The sequence below is a fragment of the Leucoraja erinacea genome, chromosome 8 (assembly GCF_028641065.1).
Source record: "Leucoraja erinacea ecotype New England chromosome 8, Leri_hhj_1, whole genome shotgun sequence".
NCBI lineage: Eukaryota > Metazoa > Chordata > Chondrichthyes > Rajiformes > Rajidae > Leucoraja > Leucoraja erinaceus.
Window position 1 is genome coordinate 73,441,761 of NC_073384.1, and position 21,526 is coordinate 73,463,286.

General features: G+C 43.3%; 2 protein-coding genes across 2 annotated transcripts in view; both read right to left on the reverse strand.

The window, feature by feature from the left end:
- LOC129699849 (dimethyladenosine transferase 1, mitochondrial-like) overlaps positions 1–3,163 on the reverse strand; it is a 47,973-nt gene extending 44,810 nt beyond the window's left edge. The window contains 1 exon segment of the mRNA XM_055639984.1: positions 3,048–3,163. The gene's annotated coding sequence lies outside the window, so the exon portion shown is untranslated.
- LOC129699891 (pneumococcal serine-rich repeat protein-like) lies at positions 3,125–21,379 on the reverse strand. Its single transcript, XM_055640030.1, has 3 exons — positions 21,306–21,379; positions 3,341–3,699; positions 3,125–3,213 (listed from the first exon to the last, which is right to left on the reverse strand). Exons 1-3 carry the CDS (start codon positions 21,377–21,379, stop codon positions 3,125–3,127), a joined length of 522 nt encoding a protein of 173 aa, XP_055496005.1.
- Between the last annotated feature and the right edge of the window lie 147 nt (positions 21,380–21,526).

Here is a 21,526-nt window from a genome sequence, read left to right on the forward strand (position 1 = left end):
GTAATAGACCAATAACATTTGAAAAGAACAAAAATCTTAACTTTACCTGCCTTTTAAAATCTTTATCCATAGGTCTTTAAACAAGCAAGTGATTTAAAAATGTTTATTAATTTACTTATTCATTTTTACAATAGGTACAGGAGTAGGTCATTTGGCCCTTCGAGCCAGCACCACCCTTCAATATGATCATGGCTGATCATCCCCAATCAGAACCCCGTTCCTGCCTTCTCCCCATATCCCCTGACTCCGCTATCTTTAAGAGCCCTATCAAGCTCTCTCTTGAAAGTATCCAGAGAACCGGCCTCCACCGCCCTCTGAGGCAGAGAATTCCACAGACTCACAACTCTCTGTGAGAAAAAGTGTTTCCTCATCTCCAATGGCTTACTCCTTATTATTAAACTGTGGCCCCTGGTTCTGGACTCCCCCAACATCAGGAACATGTTTCCTGCCTCCAGCGTGTCTAATCCCTTAAAAATCTTATATGTTTCAATAAGATTCCCTCTCACCCTAAATTCCAGAGTGTACGAGCCCAGCCACTCCATTCTCTCAGCATATGACAGTCCCGCCATCCCGGGAATTAACCTTGTAAACCTACGCTGCACTCCCTCAATAGCAAGAATGTCCTTCCTCAAATTAGGGACAAAAACTGCACACAATACTCCAGGTGTGGTCTCACTAGGGCCCTATACAACTGCAGAAGGGCCTATTTGCTCCTATACTCAACTCCTCTTGTTATGAAGGCCAACAAGCCATTCATTACCACTTTACTCAACCCACCCCACCCCCATTTTGCCAATACCCCAGATAGGTACAAAAGGCTGGAGTAACTCAGTGGGACACGCAGAAGGAATAGATGGCGTTTCGGGTCAAGACCTTTCTTCAGACTGAAAATCAGGGGAGAGGGAGACACAGATATAAGGAAGGGTGAGGTGTAAAAACGAGACATCAAAAGAGATGGAGATGAAGGTAAATGTAGAATAGGACATTGTTAGCTCGGAAAAGGTGACAACAAACCAAACAGATATAAAATGTAATCAAAGGGGCAGTCAGACTGGTCAGAGAACTGGGAAAGAGTCTGACCCACCAGATGATTTTTTAGGCGACTGTCACAGTCGTAGCAGGTCACCTAAAAAGCGGCGTCTGGACCTCCTCCCTACGACAACCTACCACCTAGTCGACATCAAGCTACCGACAACTCATTAGGACGTCCACCTATGAGCACACAGGCGACAACCTAAGTCAACCTACTTCCACCCCCGGCAAGCTACGACAAGCAACGACCCTGTCGTCGACAACTGGAGACAACTAATTCAGTTGCCGGTACCTGTCGCTGGTTGACATAGGTAGTCGCCAAAGTCAGCAACCGGCGACAACCTACGTCTCCTGGCGACAACCCACGTCATCCTGGCGACAACCTACGACAGCACCTACGTCAGGAGAAGACAAGCTACGCCAAGCCCACAGTTGCTGAAAAGTTTTGAACATTTCAAAATCCAGCGGCAACCAGAAAAACGTTACGACTGTTTAGGCGACTACTCACGACCATACAGGCGTCACCCTGCGACAACGTGGCAACAGCCTGTAGTCACCAAAAAAAAATCGCCTAAGTGGGACAGGGGCTGAAGGGGGAGCGACGCAGAGAGGGGGAAAGGAAGGGTTACTTGAAGTTAGAGAAGTGAACGCTGGGCTGTAAACTGCCCAAGCGAAACATAAGGTGCTCTTCCTCCAATTTGTGCTGGGCCTCACTCTAGGTACCATATCCTTGCCAGTATCATCTCCACTCTGGGGTCAAATCCTTCATACTCATTCCCTTCCTTCCTCTCCAGTGCTCAGTTACTTGCTTTCATGTTCCTGTCCCCTCTTCCTGTTTCCCCCAATGCTCCTCCTCATTCAGAATCCCCCTTGCATATAAATGCCCAGTCCCTTCCTCTCAATGACCCCGGACCCTTCATCTCAATGACCCTAGACCCTTCATCTCAATGACCCCAGACCCTTCATCTCAATGACCCCGGACCCTTCATCTCAATGACCCTAGACCCTTCATCTCAATGACCCCAGACCCTTCATCTCAATGACCCCGGACCCTTCATCTCAATGACCCTAGACCCTTCATCTCAATGACCCCAGACCCTTCATCTCAATGACCCCGGACCCTTCATCTCAATGACCCTAGACCCTTCATCTCAATGACCCCAGACCCTTCATCTCAATGACCCCAGACCCTTCATCTCAATGACCCCGGACCCTTCATCTCAATGACCCTAGACCCTTCATCTCAATGACCCTAGACCCTTCATCTCAATGACCCCAGACCCTTCATCTCAATGACCCCGGACCCTTCATCTCAATGACCCCGGACCCTTCATCTCAATGACCCCGGACCCTTCATCTCAATGACCCCAGTCCCTTCATCTCAATGACCCCAGACCCACTTGTGCAGCAGTTCTACCCCTCGGGTTTCATTGCAACACAACATTCCTGATCTCCTCAATCTGCTCTGCCCCATTTATAAATCCCCCCTCTTGCAGGGTCCTTGATCAAGTGCCCGCACTTCCCCACCACGACCCTATTCCCGGCCGGGCAGGGCAGGGGAGGACAGGACAGGGAGACCGGCGGTCGCTCCTCTCACTCCCCGCCGGGGCTCCGCAGCTCCGCACGGGAGGGAGGGATGGAGGGAAGGAAGGAAGGAGGGAGGGAAGGCGGGAGCGAGGGAGGGAGGGAGGGAGGGAAGGAGAGAGGGAGAGAGGGAGAGAGAGAGAGAGAGAGAGGGAAGGAGAGAGGGAGGGAGGGAAGGAGGGAGGGAGGGAGGGAAGGAGAGAGGGAGAGAGGGAGAAGGAGGGAGAGGAGAGGGAGGAAGGAGGGAGGGAGGAGAGGGAGGGAAGGAGGGAGGGAGGGAGGGAAGGAGAGAGGGAGAGAGGGAGAGAGGGAAGGAGGGAGGGAGGGAGGGAAGGAGGACGAGACGGCAATGGAGCTGCAGCTGCCGAATCCAAACTAACCCCCTCCAAACAAACATGCGCGCACACACTGCAAGCCCGCTGCCATCTTACCCGCCGCGGACATCAACACCACTGATCGTCACTTTCGCTGCCCATTCACAGCCACGGCTTCTTGCAACAAGAACCATTCACAGCGCCCGTGGGCGGGATGTGCCGCTGTAGGGGACGGGCTTGCACTGGCAGCCGTGCAGCACCGGCACTGGCACCGGCACTGGCACTAACACAAGCACTGGCACTGGCACTAGCACAGGCACTGGCACTGGCACTGGCACTAGCACTGGCACAGGCACTAGCACAAGCACTAGCACTAGCACTAGCACTGGCACTAGCACTAGCACTCGCACAGGCACTAGCACTAGCACAGGCACTGGCACTAGCACTAGCACAGGCACTAGCACTAGCACAGGCACTGGCACTGGCACTAGCACAGGCACTGGCACTGGCGCTGGCACAGGCACTAGCACTAGCACAGGCACTGGCACTGGCACTAGCACAGGCACTGGCACTAGCACTAGCACAGGCACTGGCACTGGCACTAGCACAGGCACTGGCACTAGCACAGGCACTGGCACTAGCACTGGCACTGGCACTGGCACTGGCACTAGCACTGGCGCTGGCACAGGCACTAACACAAGCACTGGCGCTGGCACTGGCACTAGCACTGGCACTAACACAAGCACTGGCACTAACACAAGCACTGGCACTAACACAAACACAAGCACTGGCACAAGCACAAGCACTGGCACTAGCACAAGCACTGGCACTAACACAAACACTGGCACTAACACAAGCACTGGCACTGGCACTAACACAAGCACTGGCACTAACACAAGCACTGGCACTAACACAAGCACTGGCACTGGCACTGGCACTAACACAAGCACTGGCACTGGCACTGACACAAGCACTGGCACTGACACAAGCACCGGCACTAACACAAGCACTGGCACTAACACAAACACTGGCACTAACACAAGCACTGGCACTGGCACTAACACAAGCACTGGCACTAACACAAGCACTGGCACTAACACAAACACTGGCACTAACACAAGCACTGGCACTAACACAAACACTGGCACTAACACAAGCACTGGCACTGGCACTAGCACAGGCACTGGCACTAACACAAGCACTGGCACTGGCACTAGCACTGGCGCTGGCACTAACACAAACACTGGCACTAACACAAGCACTGGCACCGGCACCAGCACTAACACAGGCACTGGCACTGGCACTAACACAAGCACTGGCACTAACACTGGCACCGGCACTAGCACTAACACAAGCACTGGCACTAACACTGGCACTAACACAAGCACAAGCATTGGCACTGGCACTGGCACTAACACAAGCACAAGCATTGGCACTGGCACTAGCACAGGCACAGGCACTGGCACTGACACTGGCACTAGCACTGGCACTAACACAAGCACTGGCACTGGCACTGGCACTAACACAAGCACTGGCACTAACACAAGCACAAGCATTGGCACTGGCACTGGCACTGACACTGACACTGACACTGGCACTGACACTGGCACTACACAATCACTAGCACCAGCTCCAGCCAGGATCTTTGGTACTAGTAGTCGGTGCATTGTCTATCAGAGGGGTGGACGTTGAAAGTGTGCACAACTGCTGATCAACTTTTTCATTCTTGGTGCTAAAAATAAGAAATAAAACTCTTTGTAATTGTGCAATGACTTGCTGACACAAAGGTTAGGTGTGATGTTTGGTGGGAGGACCCGTTGCTCCTCTCATGCAGCAGGTAGCGCTGCACAGGACAAAGGGAGATGTTTTGTATATAGTTTTTTCCAGTCTGTAGTGTGTGTGTGTGTGTAGTCATTTTGAGTTGTCTTGCTGCCAGCATTGGGTAAAGCATTAAAGACTTCTGTTGTAAATTGAAGACTCTCAAATTTTGTGCAGAACTAGAAAACAAACATGAAATTAGGGAGCCAAATGGATAGATTAGCCTTTATTACATAGAAACATAGGAAATAGGTGCAGGAGTAGACCATTCGGCCCTTCGAGCCAGCCATTCAATGTGATTATGGCTGATCATCCACAATCAGTACCCTGTTCCTGCCTTCTCCCCATATCCCCTGACTCCGCTAGCCCCAAGAGCTCTATCTAACACTCTCTTGAAAGCATCCAGAGAACCGGCCTCCACTGCCTTGTGAGGCAGAAAATTGCACAGATTCACAAGGTTTTCCTCATCTCTGTTCTAAATGGCCTAACTCTTATTCTTAAACTATGGCCCCTGGTTCTGGACTCCCCCAACATCGGGTACACGTTTCCTGCCTCTAGCGTGTCCAATCCCTTAATAATCTTATATGTTTCAGAAACTTGGAGCATAACTTCAAATCAATAGTCCATGATTCCCTAATTCCCTAAAACACAGCTGGTGTTTGAAATGACATGGAATGCTCACAATCATGTATCAAACTTGACTTTTTTTTAAAAGTAGGACAGATCTCAATGTAAATCTTGAGACCAAACCACCTCCAAAGCTTTGTCAGATTCCCTAACAAATCCTTTAGCTGTGATTTCTCTCCTTTCTGCATTGTATTTATTGGAGTAACTGGAGTAACTCAGCGGGACAGGCAGCATCTCTGGAGCGAAGGAATGGGTGAAGACTCTTCTTCAGACTGAGAGTCAGGGGGGAGGGAGACACAGAGGTAAGGAGTTGAAAATTAGACATCAAAGTGGACAAAGGCTCAAGGAAAATGTGAAATAGATTATTGTTAGCTAGGAGAAGGGGACAACGAAGCATACAGAGATAAAATGTAATTACGAGGCCAGTCAGACTGGTTGGAGAACTAGGCTGGAGGAGGGATGGGGTTGACTGTTCAAGTAACCCTTGAACAATAAACTAAACTGAACTACAGGGTCAGCAGAGTGATGACATATGTGAGCAGTTTGAGTTGGTCAAGAGAGGGGTGGGGGGGGGGGGGGGGGGAGGAGTAGAGGGGGTACAGAGTAAACTGAAGGAAGACATTCTTTGGTAAATGGCTCAAATCTCATTTTCTCCCTACACCATTAAGACTACCTGAAGTTAAACACAAAATGCTGTAGTAACTCAGCGGGACAGGGAGAAAAATCCAAGGTGTGTAGAAAGATTGGCTGAAGCAGGTAAACAAGGATCTGCAGATATTTAGACTATGGGTAAAGCACTCCTTATTGATGGCAGACCGGAACCTCTGCATCAGATGCAAGGTGCTCTTGTTGTTGCTGTATATGGTGCAGCTATAAGAGCTACCCTGTTCTTACACCATAACATCAGCCAAGCCCACTTCTGTACCACTGGAGATACCAAGATTAACAAGGTGGAGCATGTTTGCTAGATTCATGATGTACAAGTCTCCAGAAGAGGGGGGTTGACGCATGCCCAACAATGCCCTCACCCTGGAGATTCAAAAGACGACAAATACTAATGCAAAACTCTGGCTGGTGGAGTGCAATGTGGGAAAGTATCAGGTCATTTACTTCAGATGAAGAAATGTAAATAATGTTGATTTTGATTTAATGGTCCATTGGTGCTTCTTCTTGTCGAGTCCACACACAAGATTAGAATTTGTTCAGCCAGAGCTGAACACACTTCTCGGCATCCGCATGGTGTCTGTCTTGTGCTTCTTGTGCTTCTTGTGCCTGGTGGTGGAAAGATTGGTGGAAACAGGGCCGCGACGTGAACGCTCTTTCCTTGACCCCCATTGGTGCTAAAAATAGATATGACAAAATAATTTTAAATTAACCTTTGTGTCAGAATGAAAGCTAACATGGAATGTCATGTTAGCTTTTATTCCATGGAGCATCGGTTGGGGGAATGAGAGAGAAAAATGAGTATTATTCAACAGTTTTATAATCATACTGCACCTGGACTAGCAGGTTCAATTCTGGACAATACACTTCAGGATAGATATATCAGCTGTTGAGTGAAGTGCAGAATTACTAGAATGAAACAGAAAACTAAAGGGATTAAATTGGGGCCAGATGCATAAACATATCTTACATTCCCTAAAGTACTGAAGATTACAGTTTACATCATTAAGGAGCTTATGATGATTATGGGCTAAAATATGGCAGATTGAAAGACGCTACTTTTCCTGCTGTTAGAGTTCAGAACAAGGGTTCCATTAATTGTAATCTTAAAATTACAGATAGCGTATGATGACAGGAATTCTTTGCACAAAGCTGCTGTGACTATGTCAACAGCATTTTTAAAAACTGAAGTTTATAGCTTTTTTCAGGTAGCCGTATTCAGGAAACAAAGTAGGTAAACACCATACAGGTATAATGGGCCAAGTTCTATTGGAGTTTGAGAGGCTCAATGTTCCACTCCAGAGTTTTATCAACCACAGAAATGTAAGTAGAGAAAAGGCTGCCAATGTTGTGATTGAGAATTCAGCAGGCAAGCTGTATGTCAAACTTGTATGTCAACACTAGTTCATTTTGGTTCTTCAAAAATATCATCAAAGGCCCTGTTTGGCATTTGTTTTTTGTAGGGCATTCTGACCGATAATACATGTGCTGCTGAAGTCTGCTATTCATTCTATTTTAGACACAAAATGCTGGAGTAACTCCGCGGAACAGGCAGCATCTCTTGAGAGAAGAAAAATTCATTCTATTTTTTTTAATCATAAATGTAAGCGTAGTGGATACAGATAATTTTTTCACATGTGATTGCCAAATGAAAATATGTTTAGAGAAAACTCCTTCAACTACAAAATGTACGGCAGAGCTGAATTTCCGTCGCTTTTCGCATGCTGAATTTTTGTCGCTTTTCGCATGCTGAATTTTTGGCGTTTTTCGCGTGCTGAAATGTTGTCACTTTTCGCGACCCAACCTGCCGTACATTTGAGCGAGCAGGTAAGATTATCTCTAACCACTCTCACCCTGGTCACAAACTCTTTGAATCACTTCCCTCTGGAATGCAACTCCGGACTGTCAAAGCTGCTTCAGCTGACATCAAAACAGTTTTTATCCACGAGTAGTTGCTCTACTCAACAGCCAAAAAGTCTCCCTTTGATCTGGTATTTTGTTGGTTCACATGCTTGATCAATGGTGTTTTATCATTAATGTTTTATTATTATTAATGTTTAGTGTTTTCGGAGTCATTTGTAACTGTCACCGGATGTCATGACGTTACTAGTGGGCGGAGCACCAATGCAAATTCCTTGTATTTGAATACTTGGCCAATAAACTTAGTTACTTACTTACTTATTTGCCACACATCTATTGACAAAAAAAGGAGCAGAGATTAATTCTTCAGATCAGTCTGAAGAAGGGTCTCGACCCGAAACGTCACCTATTTCTTCTCTCCAGAGATGCTGCCTGTCCCGCTGAGTTACTCCACCATTTTGTGTCTATCGTCGATTTAAACCAGCATCTGTAGTTCCTTCCTACACATCAATGCTTTGTATATGGATTTGATAAGCTATGACCTGACAGTGATACACTGACCTGCTTAGTATAGATTAGTTTAGTTTAGAGATACAGCGCGGAAACTAGCCTTTCGGCCCACCGAGTCTGCACTGACCAACGATCCCCGGACATTAACATCATCCTACCACACACCAGGGACAATTTTACATTTTATACCAAGTCAATTGACCTACAAACCTGCACGTCTTTGGAGTGTGGGAGGAAACCAAAGATCTCGGAGAAAACCCACGCAGGTCATGGGGAGAACGTACAAACTCTACAGACAGCACCCGTAGTTGGGATTGAACGCGGGTCTCTGGCGCTGTTAGGCAGCAGCTCCACCGCTACGCCACCATACCACCCATGCAAATTGCCTTCAGTGTCTTCATTTTATCTGTTGTTGAATTCCTTGTTAACTTTGGATTTTACCACTCCAATGCTTTTCTGGTTAGTGTCCTATCGTTCATCCCATGTATTCTTCCATTACTGGAGTAGGCCCCTCTCGGTCATGCCTGACCATGGGTGATGCATCCTGGTCGGATGCAAGCCTGGGCGATGCCATATGGAGGACAGGCTGGTGCCCATGGAGTACGTCCCCCCTCTCCACGTCGCTGATCGATCCAAAGGAACAGCAGGGCCGTTACAGTTTGGCACCAGTGCCGTCGCAGGAGCTGCCAGGTCGAGGTTGTAGACAACAACAAACTGCCTTAGGGGCTCCCACTCCGGATTTTCTTGAGGTTTACTCCTGGAGCCTTTTCCATGACTGGATATGGCCACAAGGCAGTGGAGGTTTTAAATCAGAGTTTTCCCTCTCCTAGATGGACTGCCTTCCCAGGCTGTCGAGCCACATCTGCCCGCAGCAACTCATGTCCATCGTACTCTATGCTTGCTATCCTACATCGGCTCCCAGGTCAGCAACAACTCAGTTCTCAGTTTCCTTGTCTTCACCATGTCATTCCTCCCCACCTTTGAAGACCCACGACATTCTGTGCTCCTCCAGTTGGCCTCTTGCACGCCCCCAACTTCCTTTTTAGAGACACAACAAGGAAACCTACCCTTCAGCTCACTGAGTCCAAGCCAACCACCCATCACCGATTCCTCATTCACTTCTTACATATTGGGGCAACTTTTCTAGAGGCCAATTAACCTACAAACCCGCATGTCTTTGGGATGTGGGAGGAAACTGGAGCACCAGGAGAAAACCCACTCAGTCACAGGGAGACCATGCAAACTCCACACAGACAGCCCCCGAGGTCAGGATTGAACCCGGTTCTCTGGCAGGGGGAGGCAACAGCTCTACCAGCTGCATTACTGGGCCACCCATAACATCTATATAATTAAACGTCTCATCTTGACCACTTCCTGTCTGCGCTGTACATTGATTTTAGAAAAAACGCTACTTTATAGGACTATAAAACCCCAGATGCCTGGATGTGAGTCAGTCACTCTGCAAGATCGCGAGGGAGAGGCCGCAACTGTCATTCTAAGCTGTGAATCAACTGAACTGTGAGTTTGCAATGTACTTGCAATAAATGATTTGTTAGCCCTTAACGACAATGCCGTGGGTTGCTTGGTCTGCTGCCTGCCTGTGCTTGAAAGTGCATTGCTTAATTGGAAATGAAATGACAATGCCATGAGTTGTTTTGCCTGTTGCCCTGCCTGTGCTTGAAACTGCAATGCTTTATTAGGTTCGACTGTGTTTGAATGGAATAATGCTTTATTATGTCCGACTGTGATTGGAAGGAATAAATGCTTTATTAGTGCCGACTGTGTTTGGTAGGAATAAATGTTTGATTATGGCCGACTGTGTTTGGAAGGAATAAATGCTTTATTTAGTCCGACTGTGTTTAGTCCAAAAGTTCCGCTCATTTTGTGACTTCTGCTAAGTGGACAGGTCGTGCTGATTGCGTAATTTTCTGTGAGAGCAAAGGTTGCGCAGATTGCATAATTTCCAGTAAGTGCAGAGGAAGTGCCGCTGACTGCGGAAGCCCCACAGTGGAGAGGCCGTGCTCAGCCCTGTAGGTAGATTCAAGAAAGTTTACTGTCATATATATGGTGTGTGAGTCAGTGTGTGAGTGTGTATGTGTGAGTGCATATGTGTGTGTGTGTGTGTGAGTCAGTGTGTGAGTGCGTATGTGTGTGTGTGTATGAGTGTATGTGTGTGTGTGTGAGTGTGAGTGTATGTGTTTTGTCCAAGTCCAGAACCAGGGGCCACAGTCTTAGAATAAAGGGGAGGTCATTTCAGACTGAGGTGAGAAAAAAATGTTCACCCGAGAGTTGTGAATTTATGGAATTCCCTGCCACAGAGGGCAGTGGAGGCCAAGTCACTGGATGGATTTAAGAGAGATTTAGATAGAGCTCTAGGGGCTAGTGGAGTCAAGGGATATGGGGAGAAGGCACGCACAGGCTATTGATTGGGGACGATCAGCCATGATCACAATGAATGGCGGTGCTGGTTCGAAGGGCCGAATGGCCTCCTCCTGCACCTATTTTCTATGTTTCTCTGTCCACTAGGGCACATGTTTCTGCTGCCACTATAATACTATGTGGTCCCACCCACTGGGGTGAAGACATTTTAACTTCAAACTTACTTTCTCCTTTCCCAATCTTTGATTCTCCACCAATCAATGAACTCATTCTTAAACTCATGCAATCGTTTTACTAACTATCAGATGTACCCGATAAATTTTCCCTTTTCCGTTATAAACCTCTGCTCCTCTGGTTTTCACATCGTCGGCAGGTTGATAACTCATTCTGTCATCAGCTGACATGTATTAACCCTATCTCTACAGCTGGGGTTGCTCTCAACTTCACGATTTGTGTTACTACTGCTTAAGGAACCCTCTCTCATTGTCACAGTGAAAATGGAAGAATGTATTCCACTTTGGGAATCCCAAGGCGGGGAAACAGGTCAGCGTTTGTGGGATTTTTGCAAATGCCCAAATTTATTTCTCCCTGCAATCTCTCGTTTTCTCTCTCTCGACTGTTTACCTTCCCTAGAGATTTTCATTAAATCCCCCTTTTGTGAGATAGGATCTGAGGTAATTGACCACCAGAATACAGCGTGGACCCACATTTGAATTTTACCAGACAGATGCTGAACTTCAAGCACTTGTGCGACACAGTAGCGCAGCAGTTGCATTGCTGCCTCACAGCGCTAACAGCACCCGGGATTCGGGTTCGATCCAGACTACAGGTATAGTCTGTACAGAGTTGGTACATTCTCCCTGCGACATGTGTGGGTTTTGATTTGATTTAATTTATTATCATTGTCTTCAATTAAGAGACAACAAAATTATTTTTCCCTGAGTCATACAAATAATAGAAAAACACAGAACACAGTATTCCACAACACAACATCCCCACAGCGGCCCCACACTGTGAGGGAAGGAACTAAAGTCCAGTCAACCTCCTCACTGATGTTCCCCAATGTTCACCAATGATTGGGGCCTCCTGAGCACCACCTAGTCGCCGCTACGGGCGGCCCGATGTTCAGACCCTCTCACCGGGAACGATGGAACCCCGACGTCGAAAGGGAGAACATCCTCAGCGGCCTGGATCTCTGAATTGACCACCTTCCACCGGAGTCCGCGGCTCCCGATGTCCACAGGCCGCGGTGGGCGGAGATTCGCGCTGGCGACCCCCGGCAAAGGGTCCCGGGACTCCACGATGTTGAAGTCAGCGCCGCCCGCGTTGGGAGCTCCACACCCACAGCTCCGCGATGTTGGAGCAGCGGCCCAACACTCCGAAGCTCCAAGCGGCGATCCCAGGTAAGGACTCGCCCACTCCGTGATGTTTCCAGCGCCTCACCGCCGCTGCTGAAGCTCTGGTCTGGTCCGGCAGGAATGGCTGCGCCAATCCAGTTAGTAGGCCGCGAGAGGGGGAGGGGAGGGGGCGATGATGCGACTCGGATAATAGCCGCATCCTCGTCAGGAAGTGACTGAAGGACATTTCCCCCCTTACCATACCCGCTTCCCCCCACATAAAATGCTGGAAAAAAATAAATAAATAAATACATAACAAAAAAAACAAAAAGACAACCAGACTGTGGACGGAGGCAGACAGTAACAGCGCCATCGAATGCTCTTTTTTTTACCCATACAAAATGCTTTTATTCAGAACAAACAAAAATACAAAGTTGTAACACGATCAAAGAATGCCTACATTGGCATTTTACAAACAAAGTTATCAAATTAAAATATTAACATTTTTATCAACAATACATTCGACCTCCCGCGGTGACAAGCGTTCACGGAAGGCCTCCACAGTCCCCGTGGACTCCGCATGTTCCCTCTCCAGGGACACGCGGGCACGGGCGTAACCCCGGAAAAGGGGCAGGCAGGCGACCACTGTGCTGCCGTCGATTGCCCGCTGCCTGGACCCGCCAATGTTCGCTGGGAGCTCCGGTTTTCTCTCACACTACAAAGACATACGGGTTTGGAGGTTCATTGGTTTGGTAAAGTTGGAAATTGTCCCTAGTGTGTGTAGGGTAGTATTAATGTGCGGGGATCTCTGGTCAGCGCGCACTCCGTGGGCAGAAGGGCCTGTTTCTGTGCTGTATCTCTAAAGCTAAAGATAAAACACTTACACATTTGCTTTTCTGGAGACAGGAATCCTGACTGCGCTGCTTCATTTTACAAGACAAACATTGTGATGACATCAAAACAAGCTTTTACAAAATAATTCATAAACTCAAAATCAGTCATCTGTAACTTGAGCAATATCTTTAAAACCTTCAGATATACATTGTTATTATGAAAAGCAATGTTTAAGATTATTCCCCAATTATTCCAATCTATCTCTCAAAATAACTGTTTCAAATTCCTAGTACAAGTGTATACTAATCAGAATTTACCCAAATGCCAATTTCCTTTTGATATTCCAAAATATTGACACTCACATTTCTAATAGGCCTTTCTCACAGGGCGACTTGATGCAAGAGTTAACCAGAGTTTAACATCGTGGGAACCTCGTGCAATAACAGTACGGCATTCGTGGACCACCGTGGACCACTGTGGACCACCGTGGCGCTAACGACAGGTAACGACAGGTAATCGTGTAACTTGGTGACTCGGGAGAAAATTCAAGCAAGCTTGAATTTCTCCAAGAGTGACTTGTACACCTGTGGTTGAGCATTGCAACATTATATGAACGTAGTGGCCAGTGCGATATCCGTAATAACTCTTGCAGTTACCGTGGGAACTCCTTTTTCTCCAGAGATGCTGCCTGACCCACTGACTTACTCCAGCTTTTTATGTTTTTCTTCCCAGATCTGACTTAGGTAACTTACACTCTCTATCTCTCTCCCATGGTCAGAATCGAACCCTGGTCTCTGGGGCTGTGAGGCAGCAACTCTACCACTGTGCCACATGTAGTCAGATTTAATAAATTGCTGGTGTTGCTTCCAAAGACAGAGGCATTGATAATATTAGATCGGAATTGCATCTTTCCGCTAATAGAGTCAATTACTAGTCAATTAATAATAGAATCAATTATTGTTGGTGACATTTCACCTACGAATATCAGACTATTTTCGCAGAGGTAAGGGCCAATTAGGCATAGCAAAAGGTATGAACACTTTTAAACATTTTTTTCCGACTATTTTGTCAAATGCAAATACAGGGAGAATGATCAAAGTGTGCACATGGCTCACTCTGTTAGAAGCATTCTGAGTTTAAATGTTCCGTGTATTCCTTCTTAAAGTATAAATTTTTGTGTGGCCAGGGGTGCGATTGAGAACAGCTGGGAAAGGGCGTCACGAATAACAGCGTTTCCCTGGCCATATTATGGCCCATTCCCCAACCGTAACATTAATCAAGCTCTGTCTAATTCCGCCTTCACAGCATCCCCCTGTGACATGGGTTAGTCATCGCTGGGCGGGCTGTGGGCCGAATGGCCTGCCAACGGGAGTCAGAGATTGACGCTGAGATCCATTATGCAGGAAGGAACTGCGGATGCTGGTTTTTACCGAAGATAGACACATTTAAACTTGGGCGCAACTAACATCGTCTAAGTAATGTGGCATCTTCCTGCAGTAAAGTCACGGCATTAGTACAGGCATGTCTCCAAATGAGCCAATTCAACCAAGGGAGGATATTTATAGTGTGTGAAAAAAAAAGTGACATCATTTGTGCCACGTGACACTTCACAGTTCACAATGTTCATTCAAGATTTAATGGGAAAGTTCGGGAGATGGACAAGTCACTCGCACAAATAACAGAAATCCCGAGTGCTGTGGGAACTCTTTATCTACCCCCCGTTATATCGTGTGATATCGTGTTAGACCACGACCACTTCACTCTGGTTACATCTTGCGTCAAGTCGCCCCGTGAGAAAGAGCTTTAACACTTTATTTTGGATTCAACATGGCCAGTGTGGAATCCGGGTCTATTTGAAATGATGGAAAATATTAATGTTAAATTGATGGAAAATATGTCGAACATCAATGCTGGTAATCAAAAAGTTATTGACTGCATTGGCATTATACAAAAACAAATTGAGGATGTGCAAGAAGAGCTAACGGGGAGAATTAATAAAGCGGAAGAAGAATCTAAGAAGAAGTTTGAGGCTGTGCATGTAATTGTGTCTTCACATGTAACTGCAATGAACGACATGGAAACAATTGTTGATCAAATGGCTGAAGATATGCAGGGAATGAAGCTAGAACTAGACAGCCTCAAGAGTCAACTGGCGAAAGTCTCAGATAAATGTCTTGATCTCGAAGCTCGCTCAAGACGCCAAAATTTACGAATACTGGGAGTAACTGAAGGAGCAGGGGAAAACAATGCCCATGAGTTCACTGCCATCAAACATGTACTCAATTTACCTGTGGAACCGGAAATTGAAGTGGCACATCGAATACCTAGATTTAAGCCAAGGTCACAAGCAGATCCAGTCCACCCACGACAGATCATAGTCAAACTTCGGGACATTTCAGCACTTGAAGAGCTGATGAAAAAAATCAAATACGGAGTGAAGATGACGTTTGGAAACGTCATGAGTTGGACTCTATCAAACTCCTCCGGGATTATCCCTATGAGATCGTGCAAAAGAGAAGAAAGTTTGCACAGACAAGACAGATTCTCCATGGAGTTAAAGATGTCAGATGTGGCGTTTTTTATCCGGCCAGGATGCGCATTACTTTCAAGGGAAAAGAGAAAACTTTCACTAATTCGTACGCATCTTATAAATATGCCCAAGAGATTGTGGCAGAAACAGAAGATTAATCAAGACAGCAGAACGATATGGACAAATTCTTTCCTTTTACTACTTCACAGAGAACACCCGAAGATATGGGAAGAAACGCCATTCTCTAAAAGTTTAAAATGGAAGAACATGCGCTGGTCTAGACACCTTATCTCCTTTGGACGCTTTGGAATTCAACTCAAGGACATTCTTTGTTCAAAATGAAGGAAAGACTGATAAGCAACGCAGAGACGAACAGCAGAGCCGAATGTGGAAAACATCACAAGGACAAATGGCGGTTTAAGATCTTAAAACAGCTTTACAAAATATAGAGAATTAACAATAATTAACAATACTAATATAGAAATATAAATGGAAACTAACCTGAACTATATAATGGGCAAAATGTAATAATGTGCTAAAAAGACTAACTAGCTCGTATATAGAGATAACACATTTTAGAATTAAAGTAGATAATACTGAATGTTTAAGTGTTATGTAGTTTGTGTGGGGAAGGGAGGAGACTCGGGCACCTGGCATAATTCCAGGAGCCTGTTTCTGGTTAACCCTTACAGCTAACAGCTTACTATTATCAAAGGTATAACTAATTATAAATAATTAGTAGATGAAAGTGTTAGATAAATACATTTCACAGTAGCTGAACACAGATCTGATAAGTCTGAATGAAATATATATATATATATATATATATATATATATATATAGTGTAATTGGGTGAAATATAATTGATTTTGAAATGGTACCGTCCTCCTGGGCTTAGAGTAATAAAGGGAGCGGAGCTAATTGTACAACATCAACTTCGGAAGTCGAATAGATGTCGAATTCCACAGACGGGTGGGACACGCACTACAGTGTCAAATACTCCAGACACTGTAAATTTACTTCTTCAATTTTTTTTTTTATCACAACATGTCACTACTATGTGTTTTTTTTTTTTTTCAAGGACAATCGCAAAAGGGATCTACCAAGGAAGTTAGTAATATAAACGCCCCCCCAAATATCCAGAGTCCTGAGGTATGGATGCACCGTAATAAATAAGGGTATTAAAATCAGAGAAAATGCAAGATGATAAACAAAAGAAAATGGGAGGAATCACACTGTGTAGCTGGAATATAAGGGGTATTAATGAACCAATTAAAAGGGGCAAGATACTAGCTCAGTTGAAATCATATAACACGGACATTACTTTTCTACAAGAAACGCACCTTAAACATCAAAATCAGATGAGATTGAGGGTGAATTGGATAGGCCAAACATTTCACTCCTCATATACTTCGAAATCCAGAGGCACCGCAATTATTATTCGCAAAGGAATACCATTCAAATCAAAGAACATTATATCAGATAAGGAAGGGAGATATCTTATAGTTACAGGAGAGATCCATGCTACGCCAATCACTTTGGTAAGCATATATGCGCCCAATTTTGATAATCCTCAAATTTTTCATAAAATCCTGAATACAATCGCAGAATTTAACTACCAAAATGTTATAATTGGAGGAGACTTCAACTGTGTTTTGGATCCGTACTTAGATAAATCGATGCAAAAACAAAGAGGTAATATGAAATCTAAAACTAGTGAACTCTTAAGTACATATATAAAAAATACAAATATAGCAGACGTCTGGAGGATCGCGAATCCGACTGGAAGGGAATACTCGTTTTATTCAATGGTACACAAAACAACACGTATAGACTACTTCCTAGTGGATACAAAACTAATCCCTTATACTATGTACCCTAAACATCACACCAATACGATTTCAGATCACTCCCCGCTAACTTTTGTTTTAAAATTAGAAGGAATGTCTACAACAAATCGTTCTGGAGGTTTAACTCGCAAATTCTCAGACCCACAAGGGAGTATATATCTAAACAAACAGATGGACCTATTTTTTGAGACAAACGATACACCAGATATATCGCCCACTTTACTATGGGAATCCTTCAAAACATTTATTAGAGGAGTCATTATCTCGTATCAAGCTTTTCAAAACAAAAAGAATAAGAATGAACAAAGACAATTAGAAGAACAAATCAGACAACTAGATATAGATAATGCTAAAGATCCAACTATGGATAAACATAATAAAATTTTAATACTGAAATTTAAGCTAAATAAATTATTGTCAGAGAATGTTATAAGATTATTCCAAATTACAAAACAAGAACATTTTGAATTTGGGGATAAACCCCATAAACCTTTGGCACGCCAACTGTAAAAACGGGAAAAAGATCATGCAATTTTAAAGATTAAATCAGATAGAGGGGAATTATTAACACTACCTAATGATATCAATAAAAGGTTTGCTCAATTTTACAAGAATTTATACATATCAAAAACGCTAATAGACAATAATAAAGTTTCAGAATTTTTGGACAATTGTAACCTTCCAAAACTAGAACTGAAGGAACAAGAGGAACTGGGAGCACAAATTACATCTAAGGAAATAGAAGACACAATAAACACATTTAAGAATGGAAAATCACCAGGACCAGACGGATTCAGTAATGAATTTTATAAATGTTTTTACCGCATAGTTACACCACGTCTACAGAAAATGTATACACACGCTTTTAAAGAACAAATCTTACCTGAAACACTAGCAGAATCAATGATCACATTAATACTTAAAAAGATAAAGATATAGAAGAACCAGGCTCATATAGAGCTATTGCTTTGTTAAATACGGATCAAAAAATATTAGCGAAAACACTAGCTAGAAGACTAAGTCAATATGTTACTAAATTAATAAATGAGGATTAAACGGGATTTATACCTAAGAGACACTCATTTAATAACCTGAGGCGTCTGCTTAACATAACGCACTCTCACAAACCTCAAGAACAAGAGTTATCTATCAGTTCATTGAACGCAGAAAAAGCATTTGATCAAGTAGAATGGGATTATATGATTAAAGTATTGCAAAATTTTCAAATGGGAGAGAACTTCATCGCATGGATAAAATTATTATATAACAAACCCACGGCTAGAATATTAACTAATAATATACTATCTACAAAATTCCAATTATCAAGGGGCAATAGACAAGGATGTTCATTATCACCGCTGTTATTTGCTCTGGTAATTGAACCTTTAGCTGAAAAAATCAGAACACACCCGGATATTTACGGTTATAATACAAAATACTCAAATAACAAAATATCCTTATATGCAGACGATGTACTACTGTATATCACAAAACCCCAAATCAGTATACCAAACATATTAAATCTAATTGAGGATTTTTGATCTTTCTCCGAATACAGAATAAACTGGAACAAAAGTGAAATTATGTCGATAAAACCGAAAGACTCAACACATTTCTTGAAATTCCCCTTTAAAATAGCCACTGAAAAATTTAAATATTAGGAATAGAATTCACTAGAAATTATCACGCTATGTTTAACGCCAATTATAGCCCCTTACTTAAGAAACAAAATAATCTAATCAAATTCTGGAAAACCCTCCCGATGTCTTTCATAGGTCGAATAAATGCTATAAAAATAATCTCTTTACCACAAATCCTATATTTATTTCAATCAATACCTATATATCTTCCAAAAAAGGTTTTCAAAAAAAACTAGACTCAGACATTACAAATTTTATATGGGATTATAAATCCCACAGAATACAAAGAGCACACCTTAGTAAACCAAAAGAGATGGGTGGTCTAGCGCTCCCTAACTTTATGTACTATAATTGTGCAGTAAATATTAAAAATATGATTCACCTGCTGGACAATTCTGCCCAACAGGTGGACTGGATTGTAATGGAGAGAGAGGACTGCTCTCTGTGTAATACAGGAGCGACTCTCCTCTCACCAATGAATCTGAATAACAAAAATTATAATAAAAATCCAATGATACATGACACAATTAGAACTTGGAAACAAATAAAACAGAATCTAAAATTAAGAAATCTATCTCTTTTAATGCCAATAGTCAATAACCCATTGTTTAAACCTTCAATTATAGATAAATCATTTACACAATGGGAAAGAATGGGAATCAAAATGCTCGGAGACTTGTATGAATTAGGAAAATTATTATCATTTCAACAATTGCAACTGAAATATAATTTGAAAAATAATCAATATTTTAAATATCTTCAAATCCGTGACTATCTGAAAAAATACACAAAAGACTATCATAACATGTCCCCAGACTTATTGGATGAAGCCATGAAGATAAAGGCTGAATCAGCAAATCTAATATTATACTTATACAACATTATTTTAAATATAGAAATACCTACAACCGATGGTATTAGAAGAGACTGGGAACAAGAACTAGCTATAAAAATTTCAAAAGAGAGCTGGGATAAACACTTACTATATGTGCATAAATGCTCGATCAACGTACGACATACTCTAATACAATTTAAAACATTACATAGACTATATTATTCAAAAACTAAAATAAATGAACTTTTCCCCAATGTCGCACCCATTTGTGATAAATGTCAGTCACAAGAAGCTACCATAGCGCACTCTTTTGTTTTTTGTATCAAAATCCAAAAATTCTGGAACGAAATATTTGAAATCTTCACAAAATTAATTAAAATAAAACTTACCAAAAGCAGAATGGATCATTTTTGGAATATCGGAAGGTAACCCCGAATTAAACATGTTTCAAAAGAACTTACTAAATTACGGGCTAATAATGGGGAAAAAGTATATACTCAAATTTTGGAAAAAATGCTCCAATACCAACAATAAAAATGTGGATTTCAAACATGTTCGAAACACTACTCCTGGAAGAGATGAGACTCCTCCTAGCAAGCAAAGCAGACCACTTCCAAAAGACGTGGTCTGCATTTATGGAACTATTACAAGCATATGGTGCAATAGTAATTTAAAATATAAATGGTACCAGGATCTGGTAACGGGGGGTATAAAATAAAAATTAAAAAAAAACACGGTTGGTATATCCTTTTTTGCGGAGTTTTGTGTTATAATAGAGCGATTGTTTTTCCTTTTTTTCCTTTTCTTTCTAGGGTCTATTTTCTTTCTTTCCTTCTCTAACTTCTTCCCTAAGGGGCTTTCTTCTCCCAACACATTCCTGCACCTTCACAATTCTTGCTCACTTTCCTTACTTCTTTTATTTCTACCTTTTTTAAAGCTCGAAAAGCGAAGTGGTACAACAAATGTAATAAGATATATGCAATGTGTATTACTGTAATTTACTGTACTTCTAATTGAAAAAAAAAAATAAAGAATAAATAAATCAATATATTTCACATGGAATCATTGTCCCATCCTATTCCATCTGGACAAATGGATCAATTTAACATTCTCCCAGAACAGAATAAGGAAAACAAATGAACAATCTTTGCACTTACTTTTTCCACACCTTTTCATACAAATCAAAATTAACTAGCAAGGTGCCACACCACATGCAAAATGCTGACTTCCATACATATTCACACACATATCACATCCCGGTTGCCCATATTGCCGATCATACTGATAATTTGTCCCCCTGTCGTTCTGACTACTGTCCGAATCGAGGCTGCATTGACTGTAACTCATTTCTTTACATTTATGTCCAAAGGTGGGGACAGTCCATAATCTTCATCATATCCATCTCGATACATCTCATTGTCTAACTTCCCCAGTTAATGTTGGCTCTGTCCATTGGCGGGGAGGTAGACGACGCAGCCACCACCATTCATACCACACATTTCTTTGTTCCTCCTGTGCACAATCTAATGCTGCTATTTTTACCCTTTGTTGTTGGTCCTTTGCCATGTCTGCGTATAATTACTTTTACATATTTACCCCTTCGTTTTGTCCCTGTCGCCAAGCTTTTTTCTCAGTGAAGAGTGCTTCCAGATCGAGTTCAAGAGAGTTTATTGTCTTGTGTCCCATGAAATTCTTGCTTTGCTTTAGCACACC